We start from the raw sequence: 16,243 nt of genomic DNA, 5'->3' as shown, positions 1-16,243 counted from the left end.
TGTATCTTTATGCGTCATAGCTGTATAGGTTCTAGGTAGTAGCTATGATAGTATATCGGGGGTAGCTTATAGGACATGGGTTACAATAATTGATTGTACATACTTATATCAATGGAAATATCAAATAGGTACCAATAATTCTTGATAACCTTATTATTTTAATCGGCAATTTTTATAAAATGAAATGTATATAAATCAAGAAGATACCATGTTATTTGCATTTTTTGTAAAATATTCTATACATTGTAAGTATTAGTAAATTTAAATACAACGAAAAAGTATAATTTGAATTTAAAAATAGATCAAATACTTCTTGAAATATATATCATACAAAAAAAAAATTATATCAATCCACTGTAATACTAAAAGTAAAATAAATGGCTGTAAAAGCATATATATTTATATATATATATAAACATATTATGAAATATAGTTTTTAATATAAGCTGTAAGCTCTGTTTAGAATTATTGTTCGTTTACAACGCAATATCATTGAATTCAAATTTAACACCTTAATAGTGACCCATTCGACACCTATAATGTACAGCACAGCAGTACCTATCATACTTCATACTTCATATTTTCCAACCTGTTTTTAATTAGATGTTAAAAGATATTCATATAATATAAAATATAAAACTATTATATATGATTAAAAAATGTGAACTACTACATATAATATCTAGTTAAGTACTTAAAAAATAAATGTTTGATAATTAATTTCTCCATACGATCGTAGTTTATATTTTTTATAATGTTAGATAATATACAAATAATATTAACAATTTATTTGTACAATCTGATATTATCTGATATTATAGTTTACAAAATTATATATTGCATGCTTATGTATAATAGCATTCGGTGTAGACAATGTATAAATTACTTTCGTAAGTAGATTTTTTGTTTTCTTCGCAGTTTTTATAAAAAAAAGGATAGAAAATAGTACTTATAGTTATCCATGTATAATTAATTTTTTTTATCATTTTTAGATAATTATAGTTCCGTTAAAATGTCAAATTTAAAATGTGATTCTATTAATTATCGCTTTTGACTTTGAAATGCACCATCTATGTAGCTCAACCCTTACAAGTGTATCTATAATAAATAAAACAAAAAAAATCAATTGCACAACTGTTGCATATAGCAACATTGTGATTATAAATTATAATATTATACAATCGTAAAAGTTTAATAAACTTAATTAATTAGAAAATAAATTTTATCTACATCAATTACTCAATGATTTTCTGTTGTAAACTTATTTTTATATCAATGTGTCTTATAAAGTTATAATAATTCATCGTGGCCATTGACACTTTAAATAAAATATATAGAATACTTAAATAATAAAAATAATTTTATAATATACAATTACCGTATATTTTTTACATATATTTTTCAGGCACTGTTGATAACCAAATACGTTGATGTCAAACATTCAATGTGGTCTTAAGATGTGTCCTTATGAACGGAGAATACGCTCAGCCACAGCACATTTCAGATGCCATCTACCTAGGTGCTGCCATCGTACTGAGTATTATCGGAATAGTTGGATTTCTTTTCAACACCTGTGTAATTTTCATAATGATTAGAGATCCACGGGTAAATAATTTAGTTAGTTCAAAAAGCACCATGTAAAATGAATGATTATATTTAAAATGCTGTAATATAGTAATAATAATATGATATACTTATATTATATTATAATTACGTAAGACTTTAAAACATTAGTTATCAAAAACAGTGTTCTTTGTAATTTCAGTATTCACGACTCTATATTAATATAATTAACTCTAGTTATCTACTACTTTGTTAATGTTAGTTAAATATTAAGTATTTTAATTATTATTCATAATTTAAGACTTATTTTATTGTGTGCTTTAAAACAAACGTTTATAACGTTTATGTATACGAGGATTTTAATCAAATTCAAATGGTCAATCATTTACTAAGAACATTATTATCAATACTCAATTAATTTAAATACATTTTTTCCTTAGCTATGGACCCCTCAAAACGTGATAATATTCAACTTAGCAACGTCTGACTTGGCCGTTTCTGTATTGGGGAACCCAGTTACTTTAGCCGCTGCCATCACCAAAGGCTGGATTTTTGGTCAAACCATATGTGTTATCTATGGATTTTTTATGGCATTATTTGGTAGTTATTAATTAATAATACAAAGTTTTAAATAACTAATACGAATATAGGTATAAAATTTAATATATCTTTTATAAAACGTTAAATATAATTAATGTAAACGAAAACAAAAAATCTCGATGTAAAAATCATTTTTGAAATGACGAGTACCGTAATATAGTATTTTACTAATAATAGTTAAAATATATAATGTAGTGGAATGTGGAGAATAAAAATTATCGTTACTTTCAATAGAAACTATATAGCATACAGGATGATACTGATTCATAAAGTATACTTACCCCTTTTTTCTTTGATATTGGAATTATTCAAAATATAATTTTTAGAATTTTTAAATATATTTTAAGACTATATTGTTGATTAATTTAGATTTTAAGTACTACTTAAGGTTTGTCCTATGGCAAAAAAAATTCCCTTTTTAAACGGAAATTGTTAGATAGATATTTTTTTTTAATTGTATATATTTAAATCTAAATTCAAACAATTGGTTTCCAGATTATTAAACTTTAAGTATAAAAGATAATGGTTTAAGCCTGGCGCCAACAATCGGTACATTGTTTATATTAACAAAATAAGATAGATAATAGATTCGGCGCCCAGAAAATAGACAAGAACTATTATCCTTTATAATTAAAGTGTAATAACTTGATAACCACTCGTTTGTATTTTGATTTAGATACATACATTAAAAAAAAATATTCACCCGACAATTTACAAAATTGTCTATATTAGCATTTAAAACATTTTAAAACTTTTTTGCGAACATGACTACGTGATTTTTCTGACAAAATAAGTATTTTTTTGATGAAAATTTCAAACTTGCATACAATTTGTAATATACTACTACTATTAAATTTATACCATTTTTTTTTTACTACGTGGGCGCACATAAAACATTTTTCTTGAGACTCCAATAGAATCCGAGTGACGTAATCCATCGCTGTTGGAATATTTTCTTATCACTATAACAATATGGAATGGAGTATTAATAGCACAACATATTTACTGAGAAAAGAATTTCAAATAAAACATAAACATCCAACACTTTTACATAAAATAACACAATATATTATGGTAAAAACATTTTATATATTTTATAGCTAGGTGATATAAACTTATTTATCTAGGTATTAGTAAATTGTTTTTCCAATGCTGTAGAATATTAATACTTGGATACTCCTACCGATCTATAAAGGATTCTATATTTTTACCTCAACCCGAGTTGAGCGACACAAAATCACTGATGACAGTCTCCTATACATTCTCTACCGTATGATCTTGTAATTTAGAACTGTGTTCCGACGATAACACCTATAATAATTATTAAATATATTCATACTACACTTTCGCAGCAGTTACTTTATCATTACATAAAAACTAAAAGATTTACTTATATTTTCAATAATCTCTATTCATTGGAGTACGCACAATAATTGGTTTAAGTATTTTGAAAGTCCAAATAAATTTCCCTTTGAAATACTGTACCATTTTAATATGAAATTGCAGGATAATAATATCATAATACAATAATACCTCATTCTATTACTTATTTTCAAGATTTTTAGAAATAATAAAAAAAAAAGAAAACTTATTGCATTTATTGAACACATCAAAAGTCATGAATTGATATCTAAAAAACTTTAAAATACATATACATTAAAAATAAATAGTTTTTATTTAAAATTACAATAAATTAAAAAAATGAAATAAAAATGTTTAGTGACGAGTGATAACTGTACTTACTTTAGTTTGTGTATGTGCACCCATACGAAGTAATTGTATTTTTCACCTATACCTACGTAGTATGTGAGATGTCTGTTTTCATTACCCGTGTAATTGCATAGCTCACTATTGAAAAAGCTTTTGTGCATAAAAATGACAAAACAATAAATAACAATGGAAAGAAAACCATTTCGACTTTCGATTTTGATATATGTATTTGCAAAATGCCAGGCCGTGACATGTCAGTGCACTTTTATCGTATATTCTATAATATAATATACTTTTCCATAAATAAAATAAATACACACCTCTTATGAATTAGGTACTGCTTTAAAATACGTTTATTTTTCATAAGTACGATATAAACTCGACGGCGTCGTAAACAAACGATACGAATGAGTAAGTGCACATTAAAGTATAAACTTCATACAAATTTGACAGGTGTGATTGCGTAGGAATTTCCCATATAGTATACTGTTGTTTAAACCCAAATGTCATTGTCTAGTACTCTAATACTTACATGAATATACAATATTCTGTATTCAGTATACATATTGCACGCTGCAATGTCGTAGAACTTCTATTCTGCCAATAATACTCTTTTCCAAACTTGAGTAGTTGAGTGTTTGTAAATAACTAACTATTAGTTCTATATTATTTATATGGAAAAATATTATTTTGCTTCACAATACGATTAAATTAAATCAATAATAATGGATTTCAATTAAACATGTAATGTTACAATGCATACTTACATCTATACTATACATTTACTTTAAATTCTACAAGTTGTAATAGCACCCACTGTGTTGAAACATTTTAAGTTATAATAAATTAAAAAAAAAAATTCTACAAGATTAATTTGTTTTCGAATCAACTACTATTAAAATGAAAATACTTAAGTATAAAGTTTATACATAGTAAATAAGTGAATAAAATAGAATATATAATAATGAAAAAAGTTATTTAAGATATTTACATAAATCAATAACTTACACGAGTTAAATTATATAATATATTCATAGATTATTACGCATCCTTAACTAGGTACTGAAATACTCGAACAATTAAATAAAATATCAATAAAAATAATAATATTTATTACTTTTTTTCTATTAAAAAAAAAAACTAGTTTGAATATTATAACTAGAGATAGGTACACATATGATAATAACTGAAATAGCCAACACAAATTGTCACCACATTAGAAAAGAATTTATAATATAAATTAAATAATTATTTATGTACTACAATGTTATTAATTATTTCATATTTGTATTTTAAAGGGAGATAATAATATTATTTTTATCGTGTGTTAATATTTTCCATTAGTCTTAACGTAGTGGATGGGAGTTTAAAGTCCACAGATTGAATTGTGTACCTAGTCTCAAAATCGTTAAATGCTGCCTTGCATATAGTAACAATCAACAAGCTAAGAGCTACACGATGATTTACCGCATTGACCTCATATTTTTTTTTACGTTTTAGTTGATAATTCAGTTCTTTAGATTTTTACTCAACTCTAAATTTTTTTTATGCGGTTAACGAAAATAAATTTAAAGTTATTAAACAAATATGTATTATTTATATTTATCAAAATATGAACTTATTACGTATGTTGTTCATAGAAGTACAGAAATAAATTGTGTTTTTATGAAATTGTCAACTAAAACTGAATGTGTAGTATGAATAATAGTTTATTTATGTAAATGTTTTAAAACTTCTTGTAAAATAAAAACAAATTAATTATTTATTACCAACTGGACTGATAAAAAGTAATATAAATCTCTTAAAATCCGTATTTTTTTAACTAAATATTATTAATGTTTTGAGCGTTGTTATTTCAGCTTTTATCAATCAAATTTAATTAACGTTAAAATATGGGAAGATTGTATTTACAAACAAAAATCTAAATAAAATAATCAAATGTATATTTTAATATTTATGGAGTCTAGAATAAATTTCCCATAAACTCATGTTCGTTTGATCTTTACTAGCTAGTTTATTTATTACTTTTAAATTATCCTAAAAAATATTAGAACTATTTAACTTTAATATTGACCTATAATAATAATATAGTATTTTTTGTAGGTAGAATAAATTATCTAAAGCTTTTCAAACCAAATAATTCATTTTAATCATATTATAAGCACATTAAATCATATTATTACTTTCGTCACCAACTATTACTAAGGTCTAAAAGTACCTAATAAAGATCTAAATTATAATATGTTATATGGAAAAGTGAAAAACTACTAAAATTTGAGTTACCTATAAATATTAATTAATTAGTGATTTTAATGATGTTATAAATAATGGTAACATTTAATTTTAATATTCCTCACCAAAAATTATAATTACATAAATTATAATAGATTCAATAAACTTAATATTATTGAATACAGGATTTTAAGATCTAAATAATATTAATTGTGAATTTACAAATATATCCATTGCATAATTTAATACATTTTAAGTATATATAATAACTTATAAATCAATCACATTATTATACATTACACTTATTCTAATTTATTTGATATTGTTTTTTTTATCAAAATAAATAGCATTACATTTTAAAATCCAAATTACTTATATGCAGTATAAAAATATATTTTTAATTAATTATGAATTAATACGTTTATTTAGGCTAATAATGATTGTTCATTGTAATAGGTATTATATCAATGTTTGTAAAAGTAAAAACTGATAATACTAACAAAATATAATAAAGTTTTACATTTTTGTTACAAGTTATAAGTATTATAAATTACAATATTTAAATACCATTAATACTAAACCAAGTGGTATGACAAAAAAATTATTTCTGATGTATAATTTATCTACATCTATTTTATTTCTGATATTTTTGAGTGGTTAATTAAGAGCAATTAAATTTAAGTATTTTATATTTTCATTTTAACGTGTATATACACATAATATATGTGTAATATTAATTGCATAAAATATATTATTATATTCTGATGTAATAAATAAACAAACTTAAAAATATTAATATCTAAAATTTAATAATAAATTAATAACTTTTAAATTGCATTTGATAAAAAAATTTTTTTTATACTTCAACAAAAACAACACTTTTTAATATAATTTTTTTTATCGAATAAGTTATTGAAGTTTTTAGTTGATTTATAACTTTTTATATTGCTAAGTTGACTAATTTTTAATATTTTTAATTAGGAATAGCATCAATTACAACTTTAACTGTGTTGGCGTACGATCGGTATTTAATGATACGCTATCCGTTCAGCAGCAGCAGGTTAACCAAGGAAACTGCACTATACGCAGTAGCTGGAATATGGATATATGCATTTGCTGTGACAGGACCTCCGTTGTTTGGATGGAATCGTTACGTAAACGAATCTGCAAACATCAGGTAATATTGAAACTGACAATGACGTAACTAGTGGCAAAAACATATTTATAGAAAATCGACGATGATTGTCACGGAAACCTATTAAATTCTTATCGTTATGGCAATAATCTATGTTTACATTTATGCTATAGGATATTAACAATGAAATATAAACGTTACATTTTTTTTAATCAAGGAGTTAAAAATATATTGGAAATTAGAATTTAAATGCAAATTGATAATAATTATATTTTTGAATGTCTTCATACTGGCTTATTTTCGATCGACAAGAAACGTTATATAAAATATAAATATAACAAATACCATAGATCGATGGATGGTTGCAGCCGCTTTGTTACCAAATCATTTTAATTCATCGATAGAAATTATAAATTTACTTAGAATAATATTTCAACACTGTAATATACGAGTATCATTTAAAAAATATGAATTTAATTATTTTCTACGTATTTTGAATAAAATAATACACCTTCCTTATTGTTAAGGACTATCAAAAAAATGATATTCGGTATATTCTATGTGACATTATATTCATATATTATACTAATGGTATCATTTTTAAATAAGTTCTAGTTATTTTAATGTATAATAAATAATAATTATAGCTGCTGTTGTCGTTTGTTTTTATTATTATGTCTACAAAATATAATATATTATTATATAAGTTAATAATATTGGTTTAATTAGTATATACATGGGGTAATTTTTTTAACAGTTAATACTCATTAATCATTGTCTATAAAAGTATAAGTTTTCGAAAATATCAAAAATTATAATTCATAATAATTAAAACGTTTAAAAATTAAAAAACTTAAAAGGATTTATTTTTGTTTTTAATGACTAAATTAAAATAATAATTTAAAAAACATAAATAATTTTGACAATATATATCGATCATATACTGTAAATCTTTAATCACGTATAGTTTAGTTGTAAATTGTTAATTTAGTAAAGTTTATTAATATTTTCTAGTTGTTCAGTAGATTGGGAGAGTGGCGAACATAGTAATTATGTCATTTACATATTTGTTTTTGGACTATTTCTACCAGTTACTGTGATAATCTATTCGTATGTGAGCCTCGTCGTTACAGTGAGAAAGGTAAAAAATTATAAATTCAAGTATATAATTTATATATGTATATATATTATGTGTGTATGTGTATTGTGTATAAGTATACTGTATATACATTTTTACTCAAATTGTTTAATTTAAAATATAACGCACTACACAAAATTTTTATTTTATAAAATATTGGGAAATTTGACAATAATGTAGCTAATTAACCTACACAGAACGCTGTTTGATCGTAACAAATTTTTTATCATGTAAATTCAAAAATGTCACTTATTATTATGAAAGACCAAGAAAATAGTTCTAATAATGGTACAAATACGAATGCCGATTAGAAAAAAAAAATTTTCATCAAACGCTTGCGCTGAGATAAATTGATAGTCGAATCGTATAATTATGCGTTTTAAATTTTATAGGGGAATAAATCTAATCATATCTACTATAAGTTAATATATATTATATACTTAAATACGTTTTATAATTAATTGTAATTTGTAAGTAATTTATAATTTCAGCTTTACTGTCATTATAGGTTTAATTCTATATGTATACAGTGTACATGTGTAACAGTTCCTTAGTGGTAGAATTATTTATTTTTGCTATAGAGATGCACTCAGTATTCACTATTTAATGACAAAAAAAAAAAGGAATTATGATAAATTATTACTCTTACATAATTTTGGTTATCTGACATTTCGATAGGGGACTAAGCCGGTTAGGCTCCATTGGATATAACTATTACATGCTATTTCAATGTCAGTGTACCTATGTAACAAAAAGTATTTAGTTTATAGTTATGGTTCACATTATTGTGTCAAAAGTAAACTAAACATGATGTATGGATTAGAAGTATTTCGTTATAAACGCGAAAATGTAATGAAAAACAATTGTACAGCTCTTGATGAACGCAATTGTAATCAGAAAACAACTATACTTAAGTACTGGGTTATACATGATTATTGACTTTTAATGCCTTAAACTTATTTTTCACTAAACTTAAAAAAATAAGTTTAAAAAATTAAAAGCATAAAACCTTAAATTGTTATTGTAAATATTTCTTTTGAATAATTTTCTCTTAATAACTGAAGTATTTACACTTTATGTAATACTATAATATAATATGTAGTATAGGCGTAAAACAAACTAAAATAATACATTTATACTGCCTCAATTTTTTTTGTGTATATTTACATATATATAGGTTTACACCTATATAGTACATTGTGTGTCACTGCGAACAGTCCAAACCACGCGTACGTTTTTATAGTAACACGCGTAACTGTCCAAAAAAAGATCATTCGTATACATTTTTCAAGTTGAACAAGAAAAAAAGTCTTAAAGTTAAAAATAAGATCACATGATAGTTTTATTGATGGATGTTGAACGGACATCGTTTTCCTAGTCGCACACAGTTAGGGACAACATTAGTTTCCATTGAAATGGATGACGAAGAGGTTGCAACTTTCGCTTATACTACCTTCAAAGTTATTGGCAAAATAAACAATGGCAAATAAATTGGTGGGTATAGTACACCCAATTAATAGTGAAAGATCATTGTATGGTGATTTTTACACTTTTTATAGTGATCTGCGAGCTGATAGTGTAAATTTTTTTATTTGTTTTCGTATGTCTTTAACATCATTTGATGAACTTTTTGCCAAAATTTAACATAAAATTATACGCCAAGATATGAATACTGTGATACCGCCAAAAGAAATGATAGCTGTTAATCTAAGGTAAGTGAAAAAAAATACAGTTACTACTGATAATCAATCATTTATTTTATAAAATTAGCATAAATATACATATTAATCAATACAAATAAATATACTATTTTGTATATAATCATTATTGAAATCTTTAAGTCAACACATAAAAAAGTTGACCGAATTCATAGCAGATTTCGATCTTCTGGAGAAAATTGTGTAAGATATGTCTATACAGAATTAAAAGGTGATGTCGAGTGAAAATATATAAAAAAATATACTTATATTTCTAAATATATATTATTTTTTTAGATATTTGGGAAGTACAATCTTCATATTTTACATTATGCATATATAGAATTGAATATTGATCGATCTACTTTAAGTAACAATTAATACGAACAGTTTGCCAACAAATTTGAGAAGTTATGTAAAAAGAATCTATGTTTGCATCGAATGAAGAAAATTGGAGAAACATAGCAAAATGTTTTCAACAATCAAGCAAATTTTCCACACTGTCCCGGAGCAGTTGATGAAAATCATATACAGATAACCAAGCCCGCAGGAAGTACATCGTTGTACTTTAACTACAAACATTTTTGCTCAATTGTTTTACTCATAATAGTTTATTAAAATTACCGTTTTACCTATATCCATGTGGGTTTATTCTGAAAAATCACTGATTTTACCATTTTTTTTAAACTGTAGTGTATAAAATAAATTACAAAATAATTCTTTCTTTAGTATTTCTAGCCCAAACTCATACCAAGTTTTAATATTTCTAATCTTTATATAAATTTTTGAGAGAGGAGACATTTGGATTATCAACAAACGTGTTTAGGTAATTAGACTTTTGTGATAAAATATTTAGAAGATAATAAAACAACTTTTAGTTATAAATCCTCTCGGGTGAGTGGTTACGTAAAATGTTAATACGAATATCTGTATTGATATTATTAAGTGCTGTTGTGTGTTACATATTTTTATCGCGATGGTTTTAAATTTGGAGATACTTTGACTATTATAGAAACGAAAGAACTTGAACATTAAAATACGAATAATAACACGTAAATAGGTCTGTAAATAGATATCAGGACGCTCTAACCAACTATTTTGTTTCTGATCGTAGACAGTTATCTTAATAAAATGAAAAAATTTAAAACAGTTTTTTTTTTTATTCTAATAACATTTTCCTGACATTCATATCATATAGACAGTGTTAACAACATTTTATCAACCATTTATATATGTTTTTAATTGTATCGTGTAAAGATGTTAATTTTCAATAAATAATTTTTATAAAACATATTTTTATTAACTAGCAAAACCAAACTTAATTTTTTTCGTTTTCATCTTAATAAGATTCATCATAAGTGCCCCTTCACAATACTGGTTGTTTATCTGCAACTTCAGTTATTAATTGTTCAATTTCCATATTTTTTTTTAAATGCTTTACCTATTATACTATTACCTATGAGTGAAAAATATGTACTAAATACACAAAAACAGATGAGTTAAAATAACATTCGTCTGTCTTTGTCAATTGAATCTAATAATAATCAAAAATGCTGATAAGCAAATTATAACGGACGTTACAGCATCAACGTCGAACAGATGATGAATCCAATGGACATCGTATGCATGGTTGCTGGGTATTATTAAAATATATTCAGCAACAAACGTCACAACTACTCACGACGTCCATCAATAAAACGCTTGTGTGACCAGGTGACCTTAGTATTAGTTTACACGCAGAGAAAATAAAATTCAATCAAGTTGACACTTTGGTACAGAAATATTCACTATTCCTGACATACCTTTTAGGTATAGGTAGGTACACGTCAAACCAATCGATCAAATAAAATCGGATTCCAAAATAATGTTTTGAAGTAGTTGTTTCATTATAAATTCAAATATTATTATGTAGTACACTTATTTTAGTCCGGTCAAAACGTATATTTAATAATACAGTAGATATAGTAAAGGCGAAAATAAAAACTGTAAACAAATAATAAAAACTTTAAATACACTATTGGCGCAACAATAACGTTACAATGTTTTGCATTTCAACAGAGAGCTGCTGAAAAAATCATCGGTCAAGCGACCAAAGCGGAATGCAGGGTAGCCATTATGGTGGCCGTGATGATATTGGCGTTTTTAACTGCGTGGATGCCGTACTCAGTGTTAGCTCTCATGATTGCATTCGGCGGCGTCCACATCAGTCCGGTCGTCAGCATAATACCGGCTTTGTGCGCTAAGTCAAGCATATGCTGGAATCCAATTATCTACATTGGACTCAATACGCAGGTAAACTACATGGGCCTTTACCAATATTATTGTAGTATATATAATATGTATTTTAAACGTTGACCGGAAAAATAACAACGGTAAAAAATATCCGAAAAAACGGATACCCGTTGAATAATAATAGTAATACTCCAAAAAACACCAATGACCCGAGGAAATAATGTAAAATTAATCACCGCGTTCAAGTGAAGTTTAACATAATATATGTAAACATTTACACAGTTGTAACTACGATAATTTCTCTGTTCAATCAGAGAACAGCGTACCAAAACAGGTAAACGAACTTTTATGAAGGAATAGTGTCCCGAGTGCAATTTGTATTACTTTTTTTTTAACATTTTCTTAAGTGGTTTTTACTTGTATAGATTTACAATAAAAATATTATGAACTATATGGACTTTCTAATCGATTAGTAACTATGAATTACAAGCAAAACATTATATAAGATAACAACGTATGGTGTAATAATTTTAACACCACTGCAGTGATTAGGTGACCGATTATTATAAATTAATAGATTACAAGACAACCCCTGTGTGCTCCGCAGCACCAAAACAAAAATGCAATAAAAATCATATAATTTTTCCTAGAAAATCATTTATTTTTTTCCAAATTTTTTATTATCAATCCAACACATTTGGGTAAATAAACAATATTCTTTGTTTGTCCATTTGGGGCATACACAAATAAACCGCACTGAAAACAAATTTTCACAATTTTTATTTCACTGTAAAGAAAGAAGTAATTAAATTTTACAATAGCGGGTTTGGGAAAGAGGCAAGTGAGACGGCGTCTCACGTAAAATTTTGTGGTTAATAATACTCAAAATGTTAACTTCTTGGTTCACTAATAGCACATAATTCGCTAATAATTTTTAACGTATTTATGATTTAAAAAATTCTTCTTCGTTTCATTTTAATTTTAATTATTATTTATTATTTTATTGTACCCATCATTCCGTGTATATTATCAAAAATATCGATAAACCAATAAGAAATGCTCGAAATAATTAGTACGTAAACGAACGCCGGTATTTCAGTGTATTTCCAATGACGTCAGAGAGGTACCGTTTTACGTCGCCTCTGATTTTGTACTTGTGTACAAAAATTACACACACATGCATACGTACGCGAATGCACACGGCTGGTTAATTAAATAGAATTATGCATGCGCAATAATCATCGTGAAACTCGTTATCATCGCCTCGACGTACTGAAAATAGATCAATCGTCACGTTGGTCGCATGGCTCTCGGAGACGCCGGCACGACGCACGCATGCCATACGCGGTTTGCGTTCACTTCGTCCGCACTTAAGAGGCCAAACTCCGGCACCACTTATCGCACAGCGTACAAACTTCACAGAAACCATCTACATATCAATCTTAATATGCCCTGAAATTTTTATCGTTTGGTGGATCTTGAGTTATAAAATTTATCAAAATATACACTTATTTTTATATATATATATATATAGATTATGCACATTTCAGACATAACCGATAAAATTACTGAAACCAGAATTTTTTTAACATTCAGTACTTACATTATTATATTATCCAAAAACTGTTGATGATGTTCACTCTATTTTTAACTCTATAGAAATCAAAACTACATACAACGGAAAAATTTGTATTATCTCAGACAGTGGCATAGTTATGTTTTCATGTCAATCTAACTTAAGCTTTTCTAGTAAAATAAGTGTATTTTGTGTAGATAGAAATGTTAAAACGACACTTTTAATGATATTGTACAAAATTTTTCTGTCAGTTATTCACAATTCATGAAATACATAATGGTTTTATATTCCACTTGTATTTTACTAAAAAATAAGCAAACATTGAAATACTTCTACTTAATCACGAAATGACTAAAATAAATCCATAATTTAATCCAAACATTTTTTGAACTAAGTTTTTCTTAAATAAAAGTTATAAGTAATTATAAATATTAACTTTTGATTTGATATTTAATAACTAACAACCATACATGGTTGTTAAAGAATTAATAAAAAAAACATACTTAGAAAAGTAAAAACTAAAAATTCAAGATTAAAATATAAAATTATTTATCATATCTTTAGAAATAAAAATGTAATATAACATGCGTCATAATACATAATATATAGTACGTACCCACTCCCTCGTACGCTGAAAACTTTCCCCATTGAAAATTTACTTTTACTACAGTTGCTGTAAAATCCTACATATCATTGATCGGTAAAGTCAAATATTAGGTATTCTGTAGAGTGTAGATACATATAAGTAGTGTTGTTTTGTATAGCATGCATATTTAGTTCTTGGGAATGACATATCATTTTTATAATAAATGGTTATGGGATATGATTTTTTCGATAATTACGTATAACAGTATCTAAGTATTAAACAACAAAAAATTATATTTTCGTATATGTGTCAAACTTCATAATCCGAGATAGCTTAAAGGCATAGAGTTAAATTATGTATAAAAGTTTTAAAAGAAGGAAATACTTTAAATAAATTAATATTGCTGTCACATTTTGTGGGTATTAAAGGCTTTAAGCACTGTATGTAAGAGGTTGGTAAAGGGCAAACAAAATAAGAATACTATGACTCGATTAAATAAAAATCAATAGAAATATAGAGCTCTTATTGAATTTGTTGGGCTCTCATTTTTTTTCCTGTTATATAACTTATATTTTTAAAAAAATAATTTGAATAGAATAATAATATAATTTTCTTTTAATTTTATTGATGACTATTTTATTTTATTTTTTTACTAGTAGGTACTTTGTATTTTAGAAAATATTTCACATGGGTAATAGGCAACAAATCACGAGAAAAATTGAACGCTTATAGTATTTTGTTCTTTAACTATTAATTTATTATATCACCAATAGTAGTTAAAGAAATAAAAATTATAAATGCTTGAACGTGTTTTTGGCACTTTCGTTTTAAATATAATATACTGGATTTTATCTCTCAGATGTATTATTGTTGTACCGTTTTAAAATGGTCTTAAAATTTGCAATGACTTATATTATTATAATTCAGTTATTATGGTTTCATTTCAGTTCCGGTCGGCGTGGAAACGGTTCCTGAAAATCCCAGGTACGGTGTCGGAAGTCTCGCTGGATGCCGACATCACCACAGGTATGACTAAGCTGATGACCGGTCACCAAGAGCTACCGGTGCATCCCGGAAACAACGTCGACGCCGACCACCCGTCGGGTTTGATAATGTGCTGCTTGGCGCACGACGAACACCGGCGGTCCGCGACATACGTCGATCAGTACGAGTGTAATCTCGAAATGAAGTCATGCAATCCACAAACTCTAAGCAAACAAACCGAAACAAACCTCGGCGACGTTTCTTTGTGAATATATTAATAGTACCTAAATAATATCAAAATACTACGACAAGCGTCGAAACAAAAAAAAATAAAATATATATAGTTACATTCTAAGTTGGCTTCGAATTGGTAATATATTATATAATACAATATTTTGACATTTTTGATGTCTGTAGTTAATTCCAAAATATATGAACAAAAATTACATTAAAAAAAAAAAAATGGAAAATTTATTATAACGCCGTAATGCTTTATGATTTGTAACTCTATTAAAATATAATACAATATATAGTTGCTCTATTTGCAAATATGCATTAGTATTATTCTACAAATATATATAGGTAGGTACTAATGGCGAATATAGGGATAAGGGTGGCTGGGACATGACCCATAGCCCATAATCTAACCTAGGCCATAGTGAAAATAATATATTCTTATATTGATCAATACTTACCTAATATTGTAGATCAATCTACAATAATATTCCTCTTTCATTTTTGACGCATAGTTTATCGTCTAGACTTGCTATTGTTCGCTTACTCGACTCTA

General features: G+C 26.1%; 1 protein-coding gene across 1 annotated transcript in view; it reads left to right on the top strand.

Moving 5' to 3' along the window:
* LOC113548134 (rhodopsin-like) overlaps positions 1-15,818 on the top strand; it is a 37,832-nt gene extending 22,014 nt beyond the window's left edge. Inside the window, exons 2-7 of the mRNA XM_026948834.1 lie at positions 1,406-1,605; positions 2,004-2,163; positions 7,087-7,282; positions 8,255-8,381; positions 12,134-12,367; positions 15,417-15,818. Of these exons, the coding sequence (XP_026804635.1) occupies positions 1,468-1,605; positions 2,004-2,163; positions 7,087-7,282; positions 8,255-8,381; positions 12,134-12,367; positions 15,417-15,722 (1,161 nt within the window). The 5' untranslated portion in view covers positions 1,406-1,467 and the 3' untranslated portion in view covers positions 15,723-15,818. The remainder of the gene's footprint in view (positions 1-1,405; positions 1,606-2,003; positions 2,164-7,086; positions 7,283-8,254; positions 8,382-12,133; positions 12,368-15,416) is intronic.
* The last annotated feature ends 425 nt before the right edge of the window (positions 15,819-16,243 follow it).

The sequence above is a fragment of the Rhopalosiphum maidis genome, chromosome 4 (genome assembly GCF_003676215.2).
Source record: "Rhopalosiphum maidis isolate BTI-1 chromosome 4, ASM367621v3, whole genome shotgun sequence".
Taxonomy (NCBI): Eukaryota; Metazoa; Arthropoda; class Insecta; order Hemiptera; family Aphididae; genus Rhopalosiphum; species Rhopalosiphum maidis.
The sequence above is the reverse complement of the archived record's forward strand: the minus strand, read 5'-3'. Positions and strand labels throughout refer to the sequence as shown.